At 52.7% G+C, this 27910-nt stretch overlaps 2 protein-coding genes across 52 annotated transcripts in view; one reads left to right on the top strand and one right to left on the bottom strand.

Moving 5' to 3' along the window:
- CELF4 (CUGBP Elav-like family member 4) overlaps positions 1-27910 on the top strand; it is a 324294-nt gene that overhangs the window by 163389 nt on the left and 132995 nt on the right. The window lies entirely within an intron of this gene.
- Positions 696-8016, bottom strand: LOC129018965 (uncharacterized). 2 transcript variants are annotated; one of them, XM_054461162.1, is made up of 5 exons: positions 7029-8016; positions 5213-5339; positions 4550-4643; positions 2808-2865; positions 698-982 (listed from the first exon to the last, which is right to left on the bottom strand). In XM_054461162.1, exons 1-5 carry the CDS (start codon positions 7343-7345, stop codon positions 943-945), a joined length of 636 nt encoding a protein of 211 aa, XP_054317137.1. In that variant the 5' UTR covers positions 7346-8016; the 3' UTR covers positions 698-942. The 2 variants fall into 2 exon arrangements, with proteins under 2 accessions (XP_054317138.1, XP_054317137.1); XM_054461163.1 differs by lacking the exon at positions 2808-2865 and having other exon boundaries at positions 696-982.

Here is a 27910-nt window from a genome sequence, read left to right as displayed (position 1 = left end):
CCAAACACTTATGGATTCACCTCAGCAGCCTCCCTGCTCATCCCCAGCGGATCATGTGTTCACCGCCTCAGCATGAGAAGGGGCACGTCCCCTCCAGGTGGCCTCAGAAATAAAAAAGGAAGGAAGCCCAGAGGCAGAGTCCAGATGCCTAGGTTTCAGGTGAGGGAGTTGGAGGCCCGGAGAGCTGCAGTGATTTGTCCCAACTCCCCAGCAAACTGATGGCGTACTCAACGTTAGGTTTTAAAGGCAGACAGCACCAAGGAGACAGTGGGCTATAACCAGAGAGTGATGCACCTGAATAGGCAGGAAGACCTGGGGTCTGGCCCAGACCTCCTTATGGATCATGCCAGGCCCCAGGTCAAGCCAACTCAGGGCTTGAAATGCAATATCCCTTTCTTGAGCTGAGTAACCTTGCAGCCCCCAGGGAAGTGAGAGGCCAGCCCTGTGTAAGTATGCTTTGGTGGGAAGAACGCTGGATGGTGTCCTTGTCTATCTCCCCACTCAACTATCAGCTAAAGGCTGAAGGATTTCTGGCTCATGGCTGGTGTCAGGGAAGTCTCAGATCCATGTCATGGAGGGGTAGAACATTGCCTGAGCTGGGCTCTGTGGCTCACAGACTGGGAAGTCTTAGGCAAGCTCCTGGATGTTTCTGTGTCTTGGTTGCACTCTCAACAGAACTGGCTCATAAGGCTGTTCTGAGGACCAAATGATTTAATGCATGGACAACCGTTGACCTGTGCTCAGTGAACTTAAGTTAGTACTGGTCTGTAAGATGGCCGGATCACACTCTGAGAGGCACTTTCCTGAGTCCTTGCCCCACAAATGCAGAGCTCACTGCCTCTTCCATGAAGCAGTGTTGCTCATCAGGAGCCCAGGACAGGGCCTCCACACAGTAGGTGCTTGCTGAGCTGCCAGACACAACCAACCACGTGAAAGGTTTCATCAGCTGGCCTTGCAGTTCAATTTTAAAGGAGAGGATGACCTGGTGGGAGAAGGGAAGTTGCAATGAACATCTCCATGTCCGTTGCTTTCTTTTCTGAGTGAAGAAGACCTACCTACAACCATCTGGGGGTCCAGCAGAGTAATCGCTGGAGCCTGAGCATTCATCCCAGCTGCCAGTCCAGGCCCCCATCTAGGCCCTGCCTCACAGCTCTCTGGGAACCAGCGGAGCCCAGCAGAAGCAGCTAAGGAAGGACCCCCACTCCTACCCCCACACCTACTCCATTCTCAGAGCCAGCCCCCGGGGCCCCTGCCAGGCCCAACACCACATCAGAAGGGCCCAGGCCCCGCTGGGATCAAGCTGTTCCCATAGTGACACACAAATCAGCCGCCCTCAGCCCTGTCATTTGCCAGAACCCAATCCATGAGCCTCTGATCAATAATTCAGGCGTCTCCATCTGTGGAAAACTCGGATTTGGCCTAATTTCTCTCATAAACAAAGAACATCATCTGCTCATAACAGTAAAATAGACACCAGTCAAATTTCTCAAAAACTAGAGATTCCCATGAACGGCATTCATTCTGGGTCTGGGATGATGGAATCCAGCTTGCCTTTGTGAATACCGTGGGCAGGCTGGGTTGAGAACACAAAGCCTGGTGTGGGAAGCTGGACTGGGCAGTTGGTTCAATGAAGAAGAAGAGAATGTATTTTAAGTGCTCCAATATATGGTTTGAAGACCAACGGATGGACCTAACTACAAATGATTCTTCTCCGTTTACTGGAATTGGCCATCTGATCTGTTTCTAAGTAGTATTTGCTGAAAGAACATGAATGCAATGAACACATTTCTTTGGAGATATTCTTGAGCCCAGGTGTGTCAGTCAGGCTTCTCCAGAGAAATAGAAGCTATATATACGTGTGTGTGCACATGTGTATGTGTATGTGTGTGTGTACATGCATACATATATATACATACACACACACATATACATATATACACACATATATAAAGATTTATTAGAAGGAATTGGCACATGTGATTGTGGGGGTGCTGGCAAGTCTGAAATCTATAGGGCAGAGCAGCAAGCTGGAAACTCTCAGGCATGAGTTGAAGCTGCAGTCTTCAGGCAGAATTTCTTCTTCCTCAAAGAAACCTCAGTTTTGCTTTTAAGGCCTTTCAACTGATTGGATGAGGCCCACCCATATACCCTCCTTTTACTTCAAGGCAAATACTGGTAGATGTAGACTGTACACCTAGATTTGTGTTTGATTAAATAAGATGCATGCTACAGCCTAGCCAAGGTAATACATAAAACCAACCATCTCATCAGTTTGCCTCCAGGATTTGCCTTTCCCTCAGCATCTCCTCTCCCAGTGGACCTAAATCAGTGAGGCTCATCTGCATGGGTGAGAAGCGAAACATCAAGGAATGATTGAGCCAGAGCAGACCCTGGAAAGGATGTGCTTAGGGAAATTGGAGCCAAAATAACTGAATTGATTTGCCCAAGGTCACATAGCTAGTTAGATGGGCAAGCGTCTTCCTGAATCAGGACCACAGTAGGCTCACCTGCCACGTGAACCAACCATTTTTGCCTGCCTGCCTCCAAGTCTAGGCAAGGTCCTGTGCCACAGGTGTGCAGCTGTTACAAACCAACTCTGGTTAGTGGACAACTGGTGGGTGTATCTCAGGCACTTTGTGTTTCTGTTATTTGGACCCTTCTAGAGCAACTGTTGTTCAGCCTGTTAGTAAAAGCCCCCACAGGATACCAGGCATTGTGTTGGTGATTGTCGTAGTCCATTTTTTGCTGCTATAACAGAATACCTGAGAGTGGGTAATTTATAAATAATAGAGCCTTATTTGGCTTACAGTGGGGAGGCTGAGAAGTCCAAGGCCATGGAGCCAGCATCTGCTGAGGGCTTTCTTACTGCATCATCCCAAGGAGGAAAAACAGAAGGGGACACAAGTACATGAGGCAGAGAGAAAAAAAGGGGGCAAACTCATTCTTTTTATCAGGAACCCACTCTCACAGGAACATTCTAATGATAACGGCATCAATCCATTCACCATGACAGATCCCTCATGACCTAATCACCTCTTAAAAAGTCCCATCCCTTAATATCATCACAATGGCAATTAAATTTACAATGTGAGTTTTGAAGGGGACAAACATTCAAACCATAGCAGTGATCAACAAGTATTTCTGAACAAAAAACGACTGTTAGCATCTCCTGTGCGTTATTCACCTTGGGCGCCCTATCATTTGGCACAGTGCCTACTACAATAGAAATGCTGACCTGAAAGGGGTTTCCTAGAGTGAGAAGCAGTGGGCAGGCCTCACCCACAGTTGGGAAGGTAATTGGCAGGACAAAGCAGTCACATGTGAAGCATGGGCAGTTTGAAATCTATATGCACCCCCAGGATCTCTGTAAATCCTCTCAGCCACTCGAGGGGATGTAGCCACCCCCATCTTACAGTTGAAGAACCTAGGACTTGGCAGGAGAAGGGATTTGTCCAAGGTGGCTGGGTCCATGGTGCGATCTCGAGTGATTGCAACACGGTGCCCTGCCTGCTAAGCTCCACCACTCTCCGGAACCCCCACGCCTTGGAGAGAAACAAAGGCCAGAGGCTTCAAGCAGTGTCAGTGGCTGGTACGTGTCCCTGGCCCTCTCACCGATGGGCCTCCTTGGGAGGATGTCTGTGGGCCAGGGAGGAGGGTGAGATGGAGGGATGGGCTGCAGCCTTATGTCCCAGCAGAAGACCCCTTTGACGGGCCAGTGGCCTCACTCCTGGGCCACAGCAGGAAGCCTCCTCCCACTGTCCCAAGGCTAGGATCTTCCTGAAGATCAGCAGGTGTCTGCTCCTCAAGGTCCCTCACGTGCCAGAACCACACCATGGAGCAGCCATGTCTGTGAGGCACAGGCCACGAAGGGAGATTCCTTCTCTCTAAAGGTCATTGTCCACAATAGAACAGTTCTCCTCCCGAAACCCACCCTCCCAGGACAGGATTTTCACTGTCATCCTGGCCCTCTTTCGCCAATTTTCCAGCCCCCTCTCCCTTCTGACTCCAAACTCCAGAACTTTAGAGGAGGAAGTAATTTGGCCTGGACTATTATTGAAAGTGAATGGGAGAAGGGCTCACAGGCTGTAAAAGCTCTTCTGCCTCCTTCCCTCCCTCCCAACAGCGAGGGCCGACAGCTCACTCGACACACCTGTCCTCCCTGAAGGACCTGCCCTTCACATTCCAGATGGGCTCAGGGCCCCTTTACAGCCCCACTGCCACAGCTGTTGCCACTGACCCAGGCCTGAGTGGGGAGAGACCAGAGGGAGGAGGCAGCCCTATCGTCAGGATAGAGGGTGGGAGGAGCCCCTGCTGGAAAGAGCAGAGATGACCTTGTTTTGGAACAAAGCACATCCAAGGATCTGCACCCCCTGCCCCCCACCCACTCCACCCGGGGTCTGAGGATGGAATTCCTGGGAGGTACAGAGCTCAGAGACAGAGATTTGGGTTCGAGCCGCAGCTCCACTCTTCCCCAGCTGAGACTAGACTTCTCTGATAAAAAGCCAACATACCCACCTCACAAGGTTCATGTACAGCCAGTGCTACTTACAAATATAGAGGGTGCCATAAGCCAGGAGCTGGTCATCTGTCAGGCATGGTTTGCCCACCTCGGGCCTGGTTTCTGGGCAGCATGACTTGTGCAGCTGTAGAGGAAGTGGCCAGGAGTAGCTCAGAGCCCAGCCTGCCCAGCCTCCATCCCTCCCCACCCATGGACTCCCCAGGACTCCTCCATGCAGTTTAGGGATCCCAACCAATCCCTTCAATCTGCAGATGAGAAAACCAAAGCCTGGAGCTACCCAGATGGTCCTGGGTACCCAGGGCAACCCAGATGGTCCTGCCCTTGCCCAGCCCAGCTGCAGTTTAGAATGGAAACTCTTGGGGGACAGGGATCATGGCTTTGTCTAGCCTGGCCCCAAGCCCCAGGCCTACCACAGGGCCTGGCAAATCTCCCTGAATAAATGACATGTCTGCCAAGATGCCCTGTGCATGAAAGCACCCAAGCTCTTTAAATGGAGGGTGAGGGGCTGGATGTGCAAGCACTGTAAGGAGTTCAGAGAGTCGAGAGGCAGAACCAAGCACTGAACAGCTGCTTTGTGTCTGCAGACAGGACAGCAGCAGTCCTTATAATGTCTGGGAGGCATGAGGGTTTGTGGGGAGCTGGGGGTGACAAAGGCAGTGGGGAGGCACATGGGCTGAGCCGCAGTCCGCTCACCTCCCCCCTGGGCTCTGGAGGCCCAGCGTCCAGCTGCCACACAGGCAGGCACACCAATAGCTTGGCAGAAATGAAGACATCCAGACACAAGCCTGCACCCTCAGAGACGGAATCCTGGCTCTTGCTCCTTTAATTAAGAAAAACAAAAGATATGAGCAGGGTGAGTTTGCCTCAAAGATGCTGGGGAGGTAGAAAGGATAGATTCTTGGCTTCCTCTAGGAGGGCTGTCTGGGAGGAACACACGTGGTGGCTTGGCTGTGCCGTCACTGAGACTGAGGTCATGGGTTCGCACCCTACAAGGTGTGGGGGAAAGAATCCAAATCTCCCATCCCAGACTGACCCCAATTATAGACTCAGAGTGATCCTAGTTTTGTCCAGTCACCCGCCTCATCCATGCTGTCTCTTATAAGGACACTGGTAAGACAGTGCAGCTGCATTCACTCAACCGGACTTACTGAGCACCTACTATGTACCAAGCTTAGTGCAGAGGACACAGCTGTGAGCAATGGAAACACCTTGCTCTCACAGCAGCTCTCCTTATCAGCCTTTATCCCTGACTCACTCACCCTGCTTTTATTTGTTTCTGTTTGTCTGTTTTTAATCCTGAAAACCTATTCCGATCTACCACCTTGAGACATGTTTTCAATAGCCAAAAATTTACAGATGGAAAAAGGGCAGCACAGCTAGGACAAGAATTTGGATCTCCCATCTTGCAGCAGCACATTGTTCAAGCCCTGTAGCATGTACTGTGTGGTCACAGGCTGCACAAGAGCACTGCACAAGAGCCACAGTGGCGTGTGGCTGTTGGCAAGGCAGGCAGAGATACTTGCAACCTCACATCCACAAGCGCATCCAAATGCATCTTTGCTGAGTCCTGAGAGAAATGTGAGAAGTCAGAGTCTTCTTGCAGTCTTGTACTCATGGACAGAGAGAAAGAACCCACAGACTAGACAGAATCCTTAACCTGGTCTGGGACCATGGGTTGGATTTACCTAGACAGGCAAGAATGGGGAGAGTATCAGAAGGGGGGACCTATGAAGACCAAAGATGCCAAGGAGGAGTGAGTGAGACAAAATCACCAGGGTCCATGAATGGACCCGGGCAAGAAGAGAGCAGGTGTGGCTTGGAGCACACAGCACGGGAGTTAGATGGATCAGGCTGGCTGGACGGGGCTGGGAGGGCCTTGGATCCCAGGCTGAGGAGTTCACACCACGGGGAGCTGAGTGCCCCGAAGCCAACCTCCTTTCTCCTCTGGCTGCCGTGTGGGGGCCTCAGGACTGGGTCTGGTACTTGTGTGTGCTATTTGGAGTTCTCAGCACCTGGCAAGCCGGGCTGACCCCCAACAACCAAGAGGTCAATTGGATTGGACTTCAGCGCCTCTACCACTTGACAGAGTCGTGCCCCCAGGCAAGAAACAAGATGACAGATTCACTCTGTGAGATGGGGACTCTAGCATTCACCCCTCACTCACCTGACCCCTCAGGGGCTTAGTGTTTACAAGAGGATCCCAGAGAAGAACAACTGATCTCAAAATGACAAACTGCTATAGTGGTCACCAAGATACTGCGGTTCCCTTCCCCTAAATCTCCAGTGAGCACCTGCTATGCATGAAGTGTGCGGCGCAGGAACGGGGAGGATACAGAGGGGTCAGCTCAGACTGCAGCTTGCAAGAGCCTGGAAGGGAGAGGAAGGAACGTGTCTGGCCTTTAACACATAGCCTAGCCCGCCATGGGAGCAGTCATCACCCACCGAATGAAGTAGTGCAGGAGGAAATGGTGGGGGAAGCACACAAAAAAAGCATTCTCAGCATTCTCACCAGGACCGTGGGTTGTAAGTGCCACAGAAGTGCAACAGGACTGCAGGAGAAAGTGAGCCTCTGCCTCCCTGTCTGCTAAGGCTCTGCCAGGGAGACAGTGAACATGGCATAGAGGAGATGACATGGTGAGGGGATATGTAGACAGAAATAGTGGTCAAAACCCAGGAAGATATGGGAAACCCATGGCCATGGGTCTTGGACAGAGTTTGAAGGTTGGCAGTGGACAGGTGAGACTTGGATCTGTAGGGGTGGGTGGCAAATTTACTCTGGGGACAGTGAGTGGAGGCCGGGGCTGGGGGGCAGGGGGTCATGGGCATGGCAGGAAGGCTGTGGAGTGATGGCCACCAGACAGGCCTGCCCGGGAGGGAGTGATGCTGGAGCACCCACACAGCCTAGGGCCTAGGAGGTGGCCCCAGCGGCCACTGCCAGAGCAGGTCAGGAGCTGCCGCGGTCTGGGGAGAGTGGGCGGCTGACACTTGCATCCTGGAGACAGCAGACTGCTGGGTGTGGCAGGCCTCCTTCTGGACCCTTCAGTCCTCCCACCCTCTCACCCGTGTGACACCCCCATGTCTGCAGTGGAGTGGAGGGGTGCTGGGGCTGTCGTGGGAGGGCCCTGGCATCGCCTTATGAAGACATCTGTGTCTCTAATGAAAAGTTACCCGTTGCCGGGCAGGGGAGAGACACAAATCATTAGGAATCAATTTAGCTCTGGCCAGCCATCTGCCTGGGCCTCACGGCGGGGGGGAGCGGGCCGCTGCCTCATCACGCGCTCCCCCTCCCAGCCCAGCCTGGACGCACGCGCGGCCAGGAGGAGGCCCGGCTGCTGGACCGAGGGCAGCTCACGGCCTGCCTGGTGCCCGCATGGTATGCCCGTGGGCGCCGGCCAGGTCTAAGGTCAGGGCGGCTACACGCGAGCAGGAGGGGAGAAGCCGCCCAATTCCGTCCCCCAGCTTCCTGCCTCCCGCCCCGCGTCCCTCTCCCTGCTCTGCGCGGCCTGCGCCCTCCGCCCCGCCCCTCGCGCCTGTCCTGAGTGGGAGGTGGCGGTTGCCGAGCCATCTCTCTGGCCATGGTCACAGCTCGGTTGCTATGGAGGCCGGAACCCCGCTGCCCCGCCCCCGCCGGGCCGGTCCCCGAGCATCTGCCGCGGGCCCCTCCCGCGGGTCTCGGAGCCCAGCGCCGCCCAGAGGAAAGCACCAGTTGTCCCGCGCGCCCTGCGGCCCCCGACAAGCTGGCAATTTGTTGTTGTTTGTAGAGTGCTTTTGTCATGCAAATCCCAGAGCCGGCCGCTGGCGCTCCGATCGGAGGAGGTGGGGTGTTTTTGCCTTTTTTTTTTCCCTTGGCCTTTGCAGTTGGAATTGTTGGTGTTGCTTAAAATTAAAAAAAAAAAAAAAAAAAAAAAAGCCACGTAAAGGAATATAACTTAATTTCATCTGAGTGTAGCATTTGTCGCTGCCAAGTGTGCTCCACACCTTCACAGGTTGTTCAGATTGGGGATGGGTTGTGAGTTAAAAGGTGAAGGAATCTGCCTAGATGGGCACCTGTCACCAAGAGAGACTCAGGTACCGGGGCTGGAGCACCAAGTCCCGACTCCAAAAGCCAGCCCCACCCAGTGTAGCCCACACCTCCTCTCCCCACCACATGCCTCTGTGGGACTTGGTCCCCTCGGGGGATGTGGGGCTGCAGGCTGCTGGCAGAGCCCTCCCTCTGTGAGCAATGAGTTCCCTGCAGGACTTCAGGCAGCCCAAACCCAGCTTTGCCCACCCAGACCTGGGCCCAAGTGTCCAAAGGGCTGCTTCTTGAAAACCTGAGCCACCCCATCCACAAGTCCCTGAGCAGCCCCTCCTGAGGGTAAAAGTTGGGCCCCAGCCAGTGCCCTGGAGAACAACGAATGAATGACCCCTTTGTGTAAATTTACCCCATGCCCTGTTTCCATGGCTCTGAGTGGCTTTGAGCAAGTGCCAGGTACATCCCATCAGGAGGTCTGTGTCTGGGGTTGGTCTTCCCCACTGGGTGCCAGGCCAAGCTGGGCACCTCTTGACCAGGAGGTGGCAGGAGGGCATCCGGGTATCCCTGAGAGGAACCAAGCTATCTCCTCAAGCCTGTACCCTGTCTCTGCAATCCATATGTCTGTCCAACACACCGCAGTCCATGTGTCTGTCTAACACACCGCAGTCCATGTGTCTGTCCAACACACCACAGTCCCTGTGTCTGTCCAACACACCGCAATCCCTGTGTCTCTCTAATACACTGCAGTCCATGTGTCTGTCCAACTCACTGCAGTCCATGTGTCTGTCCAACTCACTGCAGTCCATGTGTCTGTGCAACACCCTATGCCTAAGCATATGCTGGTGTCAGGCCCCGTGCTGGGCATGGGGCACCACAGGGAACAGAGAAAAAAAAATCTGCTCCCGTGGAATGGAATGACATGGGAGAAGGGAGATAATCCACCGATAAACAATATCAATGTAGGCGCTGATAAGAGCTTTGAAGAGGATGAAGCAGGTGACAGGGGGAAAGGAAAGGGGCTGTTTGAGATGTGGTGGCCGGAAAGCCCCTACTGAGGTGACTTTGAGCTGAGACCTGAGGGACCACTGGAGCATGCTCAGTAGCACAACAGGCTAGTTCCCTTCTACAACAAACAAAATCCATCTGAGTTTGTGAATTGCAGAATGCTTTTTGAAGCATTTGAGTCCAGTGATTTGGGGACCAGGAATTAAATGGCCTGCTAGGGAGTGCTGCCATACTGCACTAAGTAGCATCTCTACTTTGCTTCTGGGCACAAAGGAACTTCAGAGGTGAAGGAAACAGCCTGTTGTTGGAAGGAAGAGCATGGCCTTGCAGTGAGCGCTGCCTCTTCCCCGCTCCTCTCAGCTCTGGGTTCCTAGTTTGTCCGAGTGGTCAGCGGTCAGATCCAGTGTGAGGAGCACTAAGCAAGAGGCTTCACCACATCTTCTTTCACAAGCTGTGCGCCTAAACACGAAGGGTTCAACAGTGCTTTCAGGGGTTGTCCCTTATGCAAAACAGATGGCCCAGTGCAAGCACAGAGCAACGCAAGCTAAAAATGGGGATGGCTGTGGGTGGCTTTCGTGGAGGTACCCTGGGGTGCAACTAGGTCTTCTCTCTGTGACGGAGCCCGTCCTAGCCCCAGATCACCAGCTCACAGCTCTTTCCCAGAACTAGCTTGTTCTTGGGGGAAAACCTTTCTTTCTCCCACTTCCCCCACCACAGTGATGAGCAGATATGGGTGTGTGAAGCTGAGTCATCGTCACAGAAGTGTCCACTGGAGGGGAGCAGAGGCTCTCAGCCCCCAGGGCAGGGTCTCCCTGAATTCGGTTCTGATGACCCAGTTGCAGGCAGCATGGTTTACCCCTCTGGTTCTCAGCCTTGCACACTAAAGCCACCCTGGGACCAATAGTGCCTTGGATCCGGGCTTTCAGGGTGGGGTAAGACAGGCGAAACTCCACAGCTGAAAATGCCTGGTGCCGACTGCCTGCTCCTGTCTGCGCAGAGCACACTCACTGCAGCCTCTGAGCTGCTCGGAGCCTTATCCTAGCTGTGCCTCTCTTGTGTCCTGAATCTCCCCCCGGACCCTCAGTGTCCTGACATCTGCCCTTGGTGGCATCCTCTCTGACAATCAGAAAACAAGCTCTATGCAAGGCCCTGAGGGGATTCAGGCTAGAACTCACTACTTGGACCAGCCAGCATTTATTGAGCATGGACCCTGACCTGGTTGCCATGCCATGGGTCGGGACATCAAGACAACCAAGGGAAGGCATGGTCTGGTGGGGGAGATAGACACATGAACACATCATAGCAACGACAGAGACATGGGGTGGAGGGTGCCCAGCCCGGAAGACAGGACCACTCCAGCACAAAGACTGTTCGACCTCATGGGACCTTGGCAAGTGCTACCTTGAGCCAGGAGGGCCCAGCCTGCATTCAGACCCAGCAGAGCAGGCTGCCACTGCTGCAGAGCTTCAGAGAGCAGACAGCTGCTTAGGCAAGGGATGCCAGGGTCCATTCCTGCAGGCACGAGCAAGGGTACTGCTCCTTAGAGAGGGGCAGGTTTGCCAGGGCATGTGTCCATGTGTCCTAGATGGTTAAGAAAAGGTTTGGGGTCCCTGACCCTCTGCCCCCTCAGGAGACAAATATGAACTAAAGGCAGGGGCCTTTCGCCAAGAGGCTTCTCTCCCTGCCTGCTTCTTATGCTTGCCACCTGCAGGCTGTGATTTAGGGGCCCCTCCCCAGGGGGTCCATCCCTGTCCTCTCCTCCCTACATCTCCTGTCTGGTGGCAGCTCAGGCTGGCCAAATGAGACCAGACATGACTGAGGCGGCCAGCCTCCACATTCAGGGCTGCTGTGACAGCTGACAAAGTTACAAGGACGGGGACATGAGGGAGGACGGGTGGCCTGCTCCCTGCAGCGGCTGCCCCTCTGCTCCATTCCATTAGGATTGATCAGGCTGGGTCAGGGGTCTGCTGGGCCTGCACCAGGCACCTGGAGCTTTCAAGATGACTAATGGCAGTGCTGCCACTGCTGTGCCGGGCAGCAGCACCCCCACCCCCACCCCCCCGCCCCATCACCACCACCAGCCCTCCCGTCCACCCAGCTTTTCAGCAGGTAGTCCACCTTCAGGTGCCGCCCATGCTTGGCTCTTGTTCTGGCTGCTGCTTTACTCATCCACCCATTCACTCAGTCAGCCAGTCAGTAAGTGTTTACTGATTACTCACCAGAGATTTCTGCCCAGCCCCCTGCTCCCAGCTTAATTCTGCTCACCAGCACCATTGCCAAGCCCCCTCCACATGACAGGTGCTCTCACCATCACCTGGACAGTAGGATTGCCCCAGTCAACAAGCCATGCCTTAGCCAGCCCTACAGGCCCAGCAGAGGGAAAAAGAGGAGAAAATCCAGTAACTGCCCTGAAAGAGCTACCCTCCAGCCAGAGTGAGGAGACCCACATGCACAAAACTACTAGGAAATCCCAGCCGGGGCATGGCCAAGAGATGGCCGAAGTGACAGGCTGGGGGCTGCCACACATGGCTCCCAGTTCTCTCATCACCAGGGCTCTGGGAGCTGTCGGGGGCGTCCTGGAACCGAGAGGAAGAATCAAGTGGAGAAACTGACACGACACACAGCCACACTCCTTCAGGCGCCTCCATAACCCACGCTGCAGGCTCCCATGTGGCGCACGCTCATGGACATATGCCACCTACGGCATGTGGCGGGGAGGGGGCGTGGACAAGGTGTCCTAGAAGCCATCCTGGAGCTAGCAGGGGCAGAGGGGCCATCCCAACAGGGCTGGCTGGCAGAGAGCTGCTGTGCCTTCACTCTTGGGTGGGATAGAACAGGCTGAGGCCCAAAACCCTGCACAGAAGCAAGCCTGGAGCCCCAGAATGTTCCATGGGCCCATCCCTGAAGGATCTGTGCAGCATGAGTGAGCGTGAGGAATCCAGACTGCTTCCTGACAGTGTCCCTGAGTGAGACAGCCGTGCGTGACTCTGTGCCTGTGTGTGTTTGTGACCAGGGTGGATTCGCTGTGCACGGCTTTATTTGCCAGATTCCGTGTGGGTGGGGGCAGCATTTTGCGGTATACTGGAGGCTGTGTCTATAAATTTCTGACTGTGTGCATGCTCACACTCCTGTACGTGTGACGCTCAGTGTGACAGTGAGGCTGCAGGGAGGGCAGGATGTGGTGACCATCCTCAGGGGTGTGTGTGGGTGCATGGGGGAGTGGACATCTGTCCTGCTTTCCATGCTTCCCACCTCCCCCAAGCATACCCAGAGGTCCAGCCATGGTGAGCAGACCACAGCCCAGCACCCCTCCCACACACACTTTTCATCAATTTGGTGCTTTCTTGTCAAGAAGACAAGCTATTTGCTTCCTGAAGATCAGATGGTGATGGATGAAATATAGGGAATAATTAAATTAGCAGTGTAATGGTGGTGCAAGGCTCAATTAAAAAAATATTTCCATTGTCATAAAGTCTAGCCATAAATTTTAGGAGCCCTACATTCCGGTGGCCTGCAGTGCTTGGCAGCCCGACTGGCCACCCTGTGGGTGTGGACTCTGATCCGATCTGGGGAGGCCCAGGGAAGGGCTGGGCTACTTGAAGGAGGTTGGTATCAGTAATTTGAAGGTCTCACCATGCCCCGCCTGGTCCCCATCTCGTCACATCTGAGCAAGACAGCGACAGCCTGAGAGCAGCCTCTGGTGCCTGCTCCGTGTTTCAGGTGCATCTCCAACTCTCAACCATAGTGACCCCTCATTCCCTCTGTGTTTCTTCTCACTTTAAGCCAACCATCAGGAACTTGGGGTGGGGGCTAACTCCCACCCTGTTTCACCAGGGCAGGACCCCAGTCTGTTCATGAGGTGCTGGGTGGTGCCTCCGAGAGCCTTCACTGGAAGCCTCAGGAAGAGCCATCAGGAGGTGCACAGGAGCACCCAGGAAGTCCCTGGTAACTAACCGATGGATGACATGGCCCAGGTCACCCTTCAGGGCACTGCAAAAGGTCTCCTGGACAAGAGGGTCCAGGATGACAAGGGCTGAGGTGCTCCAGGCAGAAGTAGAGGGTGTGGGGGCTTAGACTGGAAGGGCATGCTCGGGAGGCATCCTCAGCGTGTTCTGTGGAGGCTCTGGGAGGCCCCCTACTCCTGTGTAAGTTGGACTTGTTGGCTTCTCCCTCCCCACCGCACTTATTGCAATAACCACTCCTCATATGGCCCATTATGCTAATGAATGACAGCAGCAGACCTAGAAGGGTGTTTGCTGCTGTCTTGAGCTCATTAGTAACCAAGAGGAACCCCATGCAACAGGAAAGCTAGAGAGGGCATGATGCCAGGTTTAACCAGGGCCAGGGCACCACTGGCCTTGGGGAGGGAGAGGAGGAAGAGAGGGAGAATGGGAGAGACTGGAGGAGGAAGACAGAGAAGAAGGAGAGAGAAGGAGAGGTGAAAGGAGGAAAAGGAGGAGGGAAGAGGAGAAGCAAAGGGCAGAAGGAGACAGAGGAGGAGCTGGGAAAGGAGGAAGCATCAGAGTGCAGTCAGAGGCCGCAGGTGGCCTGTTTGGGGAGAAGGGACAGCATTCCCTACCCCATCTTTTCATGCAATGGTGCATGACTTCTGGCACCATTAGGACCAAGCCTGACAGATGTGCTGAGCTTAGCATTGAACCCTCAGCCTCACCTTTCTTTTTCCCTTTAGAGAAGCCCCTCTCACACCTCAGGTGATCCCTCCTCTCTCCCCTCAATGAAACCTGCCCCAAAGGACTTACCCAAATCACACTGCGCTGTACAATACCCTCCCCCCTCCCCCTACTCCTGCCTTCCACTGAGTGTGGCATTAAAGCAGGGACAATGACAATAAAGGCCACAGAGGGCCACAGAACCTCATCAGCTGGTGAGAAGGAGGAGGGTCTGGATGAATACTAGGGAGAAAGCTGGCCTCACCCCAGGCCGGGTGAGATGAGACCCTACTCTGTTCTGCTCTGATGAGAGAGTGCAGGGGGCTACCTGCCCTTGGCTCTTTCGCCAGGATTGGGGATGCTGTGGGCCAGCACCAAGATCTACTGGGATTACAGCTGGAAGGAGTAAAGGGTCAGACTGGAAAGCAGGACATGAAGATCTGCTCAGAATGCTGCAAAACAGAGTCCCACCCACAGAGGAGCTGCTAGGGTACAAGGAAAAACCTGCAGCTTCAGCCAGCCCTGGACTCTTCCACCAGCCTCCTGAGGCCAGAAAAAGCCCCAGACCAGAGTCCTCAACTTTACACCGAGACTCTGGGTTTGTCCAAAGGAGTTGGAAGAAGCAACTGAATTCAATCCTCTCGGGGTGGAGACTGGGAAGCCGGACTCAGTTGGGCCTGGCACAAGGTGGGCCCTGGATCCTGAATCTCTGGGATTGAACAAGAGCCTCCCATGAGAAGAGGGGCTCTGGAGGTCAAGGAAGCAGTTGGCTGCCTGTGGTTCCGGGTATCCAGGCCTCATCCCACCAAGACAGAAGCCAGCCAGGGTCCCAGGGCAGGTTGTGAGGGCCCCTTGCCGCTCTGCTGGTTTGGGGAGGGAGCAAGGCCTGGCCCAGAGGCATGGGTTCAGCTTCACCATGGGGTTCAGTTGGCCCAGCCCCCCACTTGGGATGGCCCTGGTTGCCGGGAGAAGGCAGGGAGGAAGGGGCAGCACAAAGTAATGCCCAGGACAAGAAACCAGGGGAACTTGGGGGCCATCTGTCTCTTCTTACTGCTAGAATCTGTACCATGGGCAAGGATCAAAGCAAAAGCCCCACATCCTCCACTGAGGCCAGCCAGGGCTGGGGAGCCGCCTCCACAGCGCAGCAGGCTCAGCCCCGTACGTGCCATCTCTCTATCGCCAAGAGAGCCCCAGGACCAGTGAGAGGCACAGTCCATCATTTCTGCCTGCCAGTGACTTCTTCTTCTTCAAGTCACTGAGAGAGAGTACAAACTTGTCCTACAGAAGACAATAAAGCCTTTTTAATGCAAAGAGAATTCACAGAGCCCCACTCTGTACACACCCTGAGGTATGAGAACAAAGTGAAGAGGTGAACATGCAGTCAAGGGCTTCTTCTTTGAAACCCTAGAGAGGAAACTATTTAGGAAAAGAGAGACTATTTAGGACCATAACAGTTAAAGATTATTGAGAAAGGGACTGAATTGTACCTAGGTGTTTTTTCTTTATAGGCTTGTTTTATAAGACTTTCCAATCTCATTTAATGGCACCATGTTCAAGTTAATTTAATTCAATCAAAAGTTCTATTTTGACTTTTTCTAAGGATAATTAGTGGGGAAGCGTGTGTTCTCACTCTCAGTTAATGGCACCATCATCTAGACAGTCTTTGAATCAGGACGGCTCTCCGCCTCACTCTCCTCCTCACTCTCCTCATTCCCATCAGCTGGTTCTCCCTCAAGCTGGTTCTCCCTCAAGCTGGCCTCTCCGCACAGCACTGCCTTCCCGTCTCTCCCCACGACCGCAAGGTATCCTCGCTCAGCCTCCTACCACTGTAGGCCACCACTCTCGCCTTATTTCCTCCTTACTTACCTCATTCTGATGTTGCCACCTCTGTAAAGGCTTCCTCTTCATTAAGTTAATTATTCCTTTCTCTAAGCTTCCAGAACACTGTTTATTTCCACACATCATGTAATAATTGTCATCCTCTTTGTACATCTGCAGGTCCACAGAGCAGACATTCTTTAGGGGGACAGAGGGGTATGTGCCTGGAATATAAGAGTAGGCAAATTAAGATGGCAGAAGAGTGAGAAAAATGAATACATTCATTCATCATCTCCAGGTAATATACCCAAAGCAAAAATATACCAAGGTAGATATCACCACCTGGTGGCCATATTTAGAATTGCAAGTTTAGTTTATTTGGATTAAATTAATTCTTAAATCTAAACTTTTGAAGTTTCAATAAATGTCACACTTGAGCACTATGAGTGTAGTATATGAAAATAACAACCTTGTCATTTCACAGACTTATATGAAGGTAAAATATGTTAACTGAAGAAAGTACTTTGGAAAATCAATAAATACATATTGAAAATAGTCCACATGTGGGGTCTCTGCCAGGTACTGTGGAGCAGAGAGCTCCCATGTAGATGGAAAAACAGGATTCGCACTTGAAACCACTAGAGAAACAAAACTGTAGGTGTGTGGCACAATATCATAGAAAAAGCATTCTGGACAGGATGTCAGGGAGGGCTCCATGCCCAAGGCAGGGTTTGCAGAATGAATCAGGTTAGAATAAAGCCAGTAGGCAAGAGGGTGTTGTGGGCTGGGGTGGTGGAGGGGAGGGGAGACATTGGATCAGTTAACTACTGGCCTGATTGACTACTGACTAATTGATTAACCAGGTGGCATGGACAAGCTAAGATGGGGAGAAACTACAGCCAGTAGCAACCCCCACTTCCCTTGACATCCCTATCATTGCCACCACCACGGCATTAATCTAGTTAGAGGTGATCACATTTTCTTTCTTTTCTTTTTTTTTTTTTTTTTTTTTTTTTTGAGATGGAGTCTTGCACTGTTGCCCAGGCTATAGTGCAGCAGTTTGATCTCACTGCAACCTCCGCCTCCCGAGTTCAAGCGATTCTCCTGCTTCAGCCTCCCGAGTAGCTGGGATTACAGGCACACGCCACCACGCCCGGCTAATTTTTTATATTTTTGGTAGAGATAGGGTTTCACCATGTTGGCCAGGCTGGTCTCGAACTCCTGACCTCAAGTGATCTGCCCGCCTCAGCCTCCCAAAGTGCTGGGATTACAGGCGTGAGCCACCATGCCCAGCCTAGTGATCACATTTTCTTAACAAAAAAATCAGACACACAGCCTGACAAATATAAGTGTGTATTTATGAAGACAAAGGGAGAAAAGGCTTGGAATGAGGACTGACCCAGCAAATCTGAGACGTATGGTTCTGTACTCATTAGTAAGTTTAATGAGGGATATGAGTCCACTGAGGAGGGCAGGTGGCTCTGGGACAGGCAGGACTGGCCACCTCACTGGGTGACCTGTGTGAAGAATGGGTCCTGGTCCAAGAAGGAGCAGATAAAGCAGGAGGGGCTCCTTAGCCATCCTGCTCATGAGTAAAGGAGCTCATGATGGCGAGCGGGATGACAGTAGCCACTCTGGCCAGCTGAAGTGACCCGTGATGTTCCCCATTTATTTCTCCTACCACCTTCACTTTGCTCTGCTTCCTGACACCACCACCCTCCGTAGGCTAAGGCTTCTGCAGAGTCCCTTTCCTGACAAGGCTCCCAACATGGCCCAGGGGACCTCCAGGCCAGTGTCCCAGGCCTGTGTCTACAGCACATTCTGAACCTGCTGAGTCTCGGTGCTTTCCAGTTCCTCCCCTGTAGGCTGGCTTCAGTCCCTGCCCGCCCCTGTCTGGACAAGCCACAGGCCCCCAACAGGGCCCCTCTACACCCTGCCCCACCTATGTGTCCTCCCTCCCCTGTCCTCATCCCCAGTCCCTCCGCCTCCCTCCCTAGAGCGGAGGCCGGTCTGAAGACAGATATTAATGTGCAAATTAGCACAACCCGACTGGGTCCAGATTGCCACTTAGAATTTGCATATTAATAAATGTTTTTGTGACAGAATTTAGCAGCTCAGGAAGGACAGAGTGTCTCCCCTCCCCCAGCCCCATAAATGAGATAACAAGCCTGGGGAAGCCAAATTTGTCCCCCTCCCACTAGCCAACCTGTACGACTTCCTCTCATCAATCAATCAATCAATGTATCTATCTCTCTGTCACCCCCGCATTGAGCATCTCTGCCCAGTCTCCCAATTAGCCATGCAGGAGGCAGGACAAGCTCAGCACCATGGGGAGCAGTGGAGGAGCAGTCAGTGCAGCAGGGTGTCTGGAAGGAAGAGGAACAACCAGCCTCCGCCCCCCGACCCCCCCACCCCCCACCCCCCCACCCCCCTCACCGCCACAACCCACAGGGCAGACATGGTGGATTTAGGGAGAATTCCTGCTTTTCCAATCGCTGAGGGTCTGCTGCCTTCCTAGCCAGCAAGGAGAGGAGCTCAGGAGTCGGCAGGGTCCCTGGACTAGCCCACCAGAGCCCTGGCCCTGTGGCTGGTCCCAGTTGTAACTTGTACAAGACACAGAACCCCTTTGGGTCTCTATTTCCTCTTCTGTAAAATAGGGTTAATACCCGACTTCCCTGCCTCACAAGACTATCATGGGAATCAAACGAGATGTGGACGTGCTTGGAAAAGAAAGGAGTGGTTTACAGATGCCACATGGCATTTGGCATGGGAGGAAAAATTCCTGGGGCTGCATATTACAGACTTCTGTATTATACATGAACCATCTGGAAATTAAGTATTATGTATAATAGAGTTTTCAGCTGGCTGAGGATTGCCTCCTTCAAGCATCAAAACTTTTAAACTTTCATTTTAACTACTTGGAGGAAACATCTTTCTAAAATGCACTCCAAGCTCTCGGTTTCCTTATTCAGTATAAAACCAAGTTTTCCTCCTGCCCCCAGTTTGTTTCCATGCAGGGTGGTGCTGTCAGGATGCCCAGGACAGGGCCAGGGCCGTTTCCTGCTGCAGCACCACCCACGTCTACCTTCCTGAGCCTCCTGCTTCCCCCAGTGGCCGCTGCTCTGCCTGGTCTGCCAGGCCTCAGCCTTTCTCAGCGCCTCCTGGTCCGTATGATTAAATCAGTGGCTGGGTGCAGTGGCTCATGCCTATAAGTAATTCCAGCACTTTACAAGGCCAGAAGATGGCTTGAGCCTAGGAGTTGAAGACTAGCCTGGACAACATAGTGAGATCCTATCTCTACAAAAAATAATACATACACACATACATACATACATACATACATATATGTATGTACTATTACATACATAATATTGTTATGTATATAATAAAATTGTTAGAGCTGGCAAGTCAGCTCTAACGATGGGAACTGGAATGACCAGGCCACCAGGAGTAGGAGTGGGCCACACTCCATCCAGGGTCAGGGTCAGGGCGCTTACATTTCTGTGGAGGGGGGCAGGTGAGCAGCTTGTCAACATTGTTTGTAAACTGGCAGTTAATAGCCCTAGAGTGGGCTTTCTATGAGCAAAGTGCACAAGAGTTTTAATACACGGACCGTAAATATTTTACGTTTGTTTAATCAATGAAGGGATTAATAAATCCTAAGGGCCTTCATGACCTACTTCTCAGTTCTGTGTTCATTTGTGTTCTAGAGAAAAAGGCAGCCTGCTTGCTAGTTTTGTTCTGGATAGAAAAGGCATGACTCAGGCATGTGTGTACGCATGCACACGTGTGAATTTACCACCTCGCCCAGTGAAAGGGGTAAACAGGGGCTCTGGAAGCAGTGGGCCAGCAGGTCTGTGTTCTCTGGTGCCCAGGATACATGGTGAAGAGGGAGGAACCCCTAGTCTTGGATCATCGTACCTAAGACGGAGCCTGGTTTGGTTATGGACCTGCTCTGTGTGTGTCGGGAGGGCAGGTCTGAACCACTCTGGACCTGTGTTTCCCATTCTCTAAAAGAGCTCCTGCTAAGACAGGCAGAGAAGGAGAGTGGTTAGAACATGCTCAAGAGCCAAACTGCACATGCTGACTGCTGATGCCAGCTCTGTGGGCCTGGGCTAGCTGCCTATCCTCTCTGCGCCTCAGCTTTTCCATCTGTAAAATGGGATGGTAACATTCCCTGCCTCATAGTGAAGTGGACTTCTGTCAACAGAAGTCAAGCACTTAGAACAGTCAGTGCCAGCACATGATAAGCTCTAAGTAAATGTTTGCTGTTTTTACTTTTGCTTTAACTTCCCTACCAGGTCAATTTAAGGACTACCAGGTTTAACATAAAGAGTGAGACTTTAACTCTAGTTACTACTTTCAGGCCACCTTCCCAGTCCAAGGCTCCTCCTCCCAGGCCTAGAGCACATGAAGGCCCCCTTTACAATCCCTGGGTTGCGTCTTCTTCCCTGCTTGGCCCCACTGGGCCCATCAGTAAATATTCAGTAAGACTTGCCAGTGGTAAAGCACTCAGGGTGAGACTGGGACCGCACAGCAACTTGCTAGGAATTCTCGTAGATGCAGGTAGTGGGCCAAGCCGGAGGGAGAGCTGGGGCTGACAGGAATCTGAGCCTTGACCCAAAGGGCAGCAGTGAGGCATGGAGGTCTCCTTAATCAGCAAAGCAGCTAAAGACATCCTTCAATCTCAGTCGAAAAACTCCAGCATCCGAGTCCTGGCCTGGGTAGTGGGAAAGATGAGGACAAATAGAGAAAACCATCCCTGCCATCAGAGAGACCTCATTCAAATGGAAGATAGAGGACACAAAACCCTCCTCTATCTCCCATTCTGAAGGAATGTTCATGTGAAGGAGTGTTCAGTCCCTACCCTAGGGTGCCTGCAAGGCTCCCACCTCAAGGAGCTTCCTGCCTTCCAGAGCTCGCGTATAATGTGATACAAGCATCAGCATTCTGGGAGTTCAGAGCTCAGAGCCAGGAGGACTGAGTCAAGCACAAACAGAACACGAGGGCCTCCTCCATTGCCCTTTAGAGCCCAACTTAGAGAGTACCTCTTCCAGGAAGCCTTCTCTGATTTTGTGACACAATTGCCTAATAGATTGCTTACATTCTTTACTCCTACCTGGCCCCTTGCAGTCTAGGACTAGACCTTATTCCAGTACTAGTGTACGGCCTGGCATCAAGTATGCCCTTGATACTTATTGTTGAGTGGATGAATGGTAGGTGGATGGATGGATGGATGGTGGATGGCTGATGGTAGACGGAGGGATGATGGATGTATGCATAGAGGAATGGATGGATGGATGGATGGATGGTAGATGATGGATGATAGAGGAATGGATAGATGGATGGATGATGGATGGTTGATGAATGGATACATAAGGATATATGGTGGGTAGATGATGGATGCATGGATAGAGGAATTCATGGATGAATGGAGGAATTGATGGATGGATGGATGAATGATGGATAATGGATTGATTGATGGATGGATGGATAAATGGATGGAGGAATGGATAGAAGGATGGATGGTGGATGGGTGGATGGATAAGTGGATGGAGAAATGGATAGAAGGATAGATGTTGAATGGATGGATGGATAAATTGATGGATGGATGACTGGATGGAGAAATGGATACAAGAATGGATAGAAGGATAGATGATGGATGGATGCATGGATGAATTCATGGAGAAATGGATAGAAGGAGAGATATTGAATGGATGGATGGATGGATGACTGGATGGATAAATGGATACAGGAATGGATAGAAGGATAGATGATGGATGGATGGATGGATGGATGGAGGGATGGATGACTAAATCAGGGGATGGATGGATAGATGGATGGATGGATAAATGGATGAAGGAATGAATAGATGGATGAATGGTGGATGAATGGATAGATGGATGGATGGATGGATAGATGGATAAATAAATGGTTGGAAGAATGGATAGATGGATGGAGAATGGATGGATGATAAATGGTGGATGGATGCTGGATTAATAATGGACGCTAAGTGGAAGAATGACCGATGGATTACTTGTAGATGGGTGGCAGGAGTACCAGAGGCCAGAGTACAGAGAAGGACATGAATGGGCAATTGGGCAAAGACATGAGAATGGGTTTGGGAGGAGTAGTTGGGAGAGAGAGCTTGAACATAGACCTTCAACCTGAGGCATAGGAGAGAAGACTCAGTGCCACATAAGCACTGGGGAAGTTTCCCCGGAGGGACAGTGATAGATAAAGTGGGGAGTTGGGGGAGTGGTGCTTGTCAGAATGTGGAAGGGATGGCAGCTGGTCCAAGAGGGAGGTGAGGGCAGGTGAACTTCTCTCTGCATCGGAAAAATCACAACAGCATTGGGAGTGCCAGCCTGGCATCAGTAATTCAACCTTGGGTTCAAATCAAATACAGGACAACTGGACAGGAGAGTGGAGGCACCAGCCACAAGCTGAAAAGGCCTGGCTCTGGTTCAGTGAAGAACATGGACAGAAGATCTGGTCCTGAACACATGAGTCCCTGAAACCTATCCACCCTCTGAGTGGAAGGGTGGGTCTAAGGGTGAGGGACTCTGGAGCAGCAAAGCATCTTGGCCTCCCTCACTGAGGTTCCCTGAACACCAGATGTTTAATCCACCCCTCTGCCTCTCTCCAACACCATGCTCCATGCACACAAAATGGAGAGCTGGAGGGAGAGCAGGAGTGGGTCACCAGATCTCTCAAGCACTCTCAGAAGAACCTTTCCAGCTCTGCTCATGTTCCAGCACAAGCAGGAAGTCCTGCCCTGAGTCTGACCTTTATTCCTCTTGGTGCATTTGTGAGCAAGGAAGCAGAGGGAGCCCAGTTTGAGGTCCCAAAAGACAGTCCTCAGAATTTCTTAGAATTTCTCTAGGCTAGGGAGATATCAAAGGATTTTTCTGGCTTCCGTGGGACCCCAGATCTTGCTGGCATATACAGGAGCAAAGGATAGTACTTTTTTTTTTTTTTCTCATGGCCTCTTATTTGTGATTCCAGAGCTGGCCATTATGAAGGTGATTAAATTTAAAGACACTGCAGTAAACTCCAGCCTACAAAAGGCAGCCAGCATCATTAACACGTAATTGGAAGCTAAGCTTAATGAGGTAAGAGAGAAAAAAATAATACTCCCAGTCCCTTTTAGGATGGCAGCCCACCTGAGCTTCCACACTAGCACCTCAATAGCATCCCCACGCCAGGGCCAAAGGGGAAAAACAGAGTGAAGACATCCTCTGCCTTAGGGAGTTCACCGTTTATCGCTGCTCTCATCCAATCCTCCATTCAACTAAGTGTTTCACAGCACCCACTAGGTGCCTGCCTAGGCCAGGCCCTGGGGGAGGCAGGTGAACAACTGGATGAGGCCCCAGACACCTTGCTAAGGTCTGCAGGGAGGCTGGTCTCCTAGCCTAAGCAGGACAAGCAGTGCAAGCCCCCAGGTGAGAAAGAGCCAGCAGCATGGTCAGACACAGACAGGAAGACCAGGGAGGGTGGGAGCTCCTGGGAGACCTTCTGGAGAAGGGGACGTATCAGCCTTGCAGAGAACAAAAGGCTGGGTGATACCATGAGATTAGATGCTCAGGGATGCTGGCTGGCTGGAGCCCAGCCCGGTCTTCCTGCCCCCTCCCATGCTGCCCCGTCCACGCTGTCCCCAGGGCCTGCTTTTGACTCATGGGGCAGTGCACCCCCACAGCTACTCCTTCCTCTGTGAGCCTGGGCAAGCCCCACTGTGGTTGCACATGAGCCAATCAGCTCAGACCGGCTTTCCCAGCATTTGTGGGTTTTAATAAGACCCTAAAAAATAAAAGCATGGCTTACCCCCAAGTGCTCTTTCCCTTTAATTTGGGGTTTCTAATATATATGTGTTTATTTCATGGCAATGAATGCTTCCACGGGACTTTCCCATCGCTAGTGTTGTCTGATTTATTTCCTCTCGACGCTCTAAGAAGGATGTGGTTGTTAATAACCATAATGCCGCCCATCTTACAGCACTCTCTGCTTTTCGGGGCATTTTAAAATCCATTATCCTATTTAATAGAATTGTAGACTCACAGGGAAATTGTAAAGTCGGGGGAATTTGTCCTTGGGCCACCCCTATGGCCCTCTCCGTGCCTGCCCCCTCCCTGGGCTCCCTGGGCTCCCTTCTGTGGGGGTGGCCCAGCCCTGCGGAGCCACTGTTGGGCCATACCCCACCTCCCGCGATCCAAGCAACAAGCAAGGGGTGGCAGAGAAAGCACCTTCCGCTGCTGGGGTGGGCGTGGGGCGAGCAGTCGTCTCTTGTAGCCTCTGTCCAGGGAGTGCTGCTCTCCAGAGGAGGGGGTCCACCGTGGGAAAAGAACTGGGGAAAGGGTCAATCTGTGGGCAAGGTGAGTGGGAGCTGCTCTCTTTTGTGTCTTACAGTGAGGACCAGGGATGTGACTATCTTCCCCTACCCAGCACGAGGCTCCTGGAAGCCCAGCCAGCTCCAACGTAGGGGTGCAGGGAGGAGGAGAAGGGCCCTGCTGGACTCAGGACCTCTGCTCTCCACTGCCTTAGAGGTTCTCTCCTGTTGCCTCCTCTGTGGCTCTCCGGCTCTCTTGTTCCCCTTAGTCCCCCATCTCCTTCTGAGAGCACTGCCTATCCTCCCTTTCCGCCTACGCCACAAACCCACTTTCCTCCAGTGGCATCAGCCCCGCCTCAGGACAAACGCATCCTTCCCAGCAGGGTCCAAGGGGAACCAAGCACACTCTAGAGAAGGGTCCTGCCTCTGACCCCAACCCCAAAGGCAGAGTTTGACTTGAGTAACTCAAGACATGTCCCCAGGAACACACCTGTCTTCCTGAAAGCCCAGTCGCAAGCTTCTGGTCAGAAGCCAGATCTGTGCGCGTTCATTTCATGTTCTCTGTGTTCTCTCATCACCGTGTTCCCAGCTTCCCTCTCATTTCTAAGCCTCAGGAATGACCCCTCAGCTGGCACCAGCCCAGCCTGCCCTGCATCTGGTGCCAGAGCATTATGGTCACCCAGGGAGCTCGTGAGAAGCATCCCATGCCTGGGTCCCACAGACTGGTCTGATTGGATTTGCCTGGGAAGGGGGATTTTCTTCCTTCTTTTTCTTTTTTCTTGTTTTTCCTTGAAGCTCCCAGGAGGTTCTAAAATGCAGCCAGGGTTGGACTCCACTGAGGCAGTTTTTTGGGACATGTAGACCTCAGGGTCCTGCAGAAGCAGGAGGCCGTCCTCAGGCAGTCTTACCAGGCAGTGGACAGCCCCTCCACCTGCCAGCCCTGCTCCACCAGCCCAACCACTGCCTTCCTGCATCTCAGGATGCCTTTGTTTCCCTGGCCTCTCCCTTCTCCCCTTTTTCTCCTCACATCTCCTTTTTCTCTCTCTCCTTCTCCATTTCTTTCCAGTTTTGTCTTGCCTCTTCTCTTCTTTTTTTATTTCTCCTCCTTGCTTTAGTTATCTTCTTCTGTCCTCCCTCCTTCACCTCCCCTTCCCCTCTCCCCTCCACCCTCACCTGTGCCCACTCCCCCATCCCTGGATGCTGCCTGCTGTGCCCCCTGCTGAAAGCAGACTCATTATTAACCCAGGTGTACCCAGAGGTAGGGAGGGGCTCTCCTGTGCTCTGCTTTCAAATTGAGCAGAGCTTCTCTAATGGAGCACATTGCAGAATTCATCCACTAGCATGAACTGAACTCCAGTTTATGATTCCAACCCTTGCCAGGCCAGAGGAAAACAGGACCTACCCTCCCCTTGCACCCTGAAAGGTGAGCCTGCAAGCACTGCAGGCTGCTTTGTGGGGGCCCCAGGGCCTTGCCTATTTTCCACCAAGGTGAGGCCAGACCCCAAGATTCCTGCGTTCACCCAGAGCCCCACACTCCTGAGGATGATGGATTATGGCAGAACAGAAATGGAGGGGGGCCTTCCTGGGATTCTCAAGCCCCCAGCACTGCAGACACGGAAGCCTTGAAGGCCAGAGGAAGACTGAGCTAGGACCAGAAGAGTGGGAGGAGTAGGGAGCACACCCAGGAGAGAGCAGAATTGCAGAAGAAAGCAAGAGGTGGGAATGGATGCAGGGTTTGCAGGGGCAGAGAAGTGGCCTGGCTGGGCTGCAGTGTCTCGGCTAGGGAGAGAAGAACACCAAGCCAGGCAGGGGCTTGACGTGGATTACAGAAGCCTCGTGTGCCAGGAGGGAGGACTAAGCTTGATCTCCTGGGGGATAGGGAGCCAGAGGAAGGTAGGTGGCCTCTTGAAAGGTAGATGGCCCAAAAGGGACATGGCCTGAAGAGGTGGGAGGCTGCCATTTGGGAGAGGGCTGGCCAGGCACTGCCCTTATTGAGAAAGGGTGAGGGCTGGTCAAGAAGAGAGAAGGTGAAGGCAGCCTGGGATAGATGCTTCCAGTGCCCTCCTCATTAAAAAGCCTGGCTCTGCTCCTGACAAACCTGCCCAGGAGCCTGTGCTCAGTAAAAGAAATTGATTACTTTCCATTGCAATTAACATCTGGTCCCGGGTCACATCGTTAGGATAATTTGTTACAGGAAAAGCAAAGGAACTAGTTACAGTAATAAAGTTCTTGTGGACCCAATTAAAAAGGCCTCCTCCAGCCCATGGGGAGGGGCTGGAATGGGGAAGGCTCCCCAGGCCAGGGTCTGGGACCGGGGAGCACGGAGAGGGCAGTCATTAGAAGTAGATGCTTGAGGGTGGAAGAGTAGAGGAGTTGGCTGTAGCCCTAGAGGAGCTGGCTGTAGCCCGGCTGCATCCCACACACTCAGGCCTTGAGCTCCCAGAGGCCAGGTGGGCAGTGGTACAGGATACTGGTAGGAGCCAGGGCTCTAGCTCAGACTCAGTTTCATGTCCTGCCTCTGCCATCTAGGGAAGCCTCTTCCTTCTCTGGGCCTCAGTTTCCCTCTCTGCGATCTGGGAATATTAAGTTTCCATCTCACAGGGGTGGGGAGGGTTAAATAAGCTATAGGGACCAAGCTCTTTGGACAGCATCAGCATCGGAGGTCAGGGAAAGCTGACTCTGGTGGGGTGGTTCAGGCATTTATCCCATGCCAGTGGGGGGCTCCCTAGGATGTGTCCCTGCCCCCTCGCTGAAGGAACCAGCTCTGAAGGCCCTGTGGTGACCTAGCTGCTGCCCTGGTACTGGCCCCGAGAGCCATCCAGCCAGCGTCATCGCTGACTTCCTTTGGTGTTCTTCACCCCATCACTGAGTGCTTTTGTAAATGCCCCCCTCCCAACACACAAAGTTACCTTTGCAATTCATTTGTTTGCCAGGCAGGCAGATTTATGGCAGGTATCTGTATAAATATTTATACTCTGCGGCAAGGAGGTTTTGGAGGACGCATGAGCACACACACACGCACCCACAGGCTCTCATGCCCCCACCCCACCCTAGACACAGCTTCCCCTGCCCAGGCCAGCTGTAGCCAATGGAAAAAACTCTCACCCCATACACACACCCAACCTGAGGACACACATCACAGGCCAGACAGGCCGACACACCACAGGCAGGCCGCACAACACAGACAGAAGCACACTCATGCACACACCATGGCTCCAACTGCAAGAGTGCCTGCTCACCTGGGCCCTGTCCCAGGATTGGCCCTGAACTACATGACCTCATAACCACCCACTGGCTCACTCCTCCCACCATTCAGAGGATTGGAGGATGGGGCTGCAGCTCAAAGAGGCAGGGCCACTGGCTGGGAGTAGGAAGCCGGTAAGAAGCAAAGGGGAGATTTGAACTCAGTGCTGGGTAAGGACAATGCTTATCCACTCTGTGCCTCCCTTCCACAGGGGAAGGAACCAGGCAAGAAGGGACATGATGGTCTTCCTAAGGCTTTTCTTCAGAGACTGACTCAGAACAATGCCCCCACGTCTTCTGGAGTGCCTGGGAGT

This window comes from Pongo pygmaeus, chromosome 17 (genome assembly GCF_028885625.2).
Source record: "Pongo pygmaeus isolate AG05252 chromosome 17, NHGRI_mPonPyg2-v2.0_pri, whole genome shotgun sequence".
In the NCBI taxonomy this organism is placed as follows: Eukaryota; Metazoa; Chordata; class Mammalia; order Primates; family Hominidae; genus Pongo; species Pongo pygmaeus.
This window is presented reverse-complemented; position numbering and strand designations above follow the sequence as displayed.

Coding starts and splice junctions, on each gene's coding strand:
- LOC129018965 (XM_054461162.1), bottom strand. CDS start 7,345: ATGCCCATGACCCCCTGCCCCCCAGCCCCGGCCTCCACTCACTGTCCC. Junction 5,340..7,028: donor ACTTACAACCCACGGTCCTG/GTGAGAATGCTG, acceptor TCTTAATTAAAG/GAGCAAGAGCCAGGATTCCG. Junction 2,866..4,549: donor TTATGGCACCCTCTATATTT/GTAAGTAGCACT, acceptor GGGATGATGCAG/TAAGAAAGCCCTCAGCAGAT.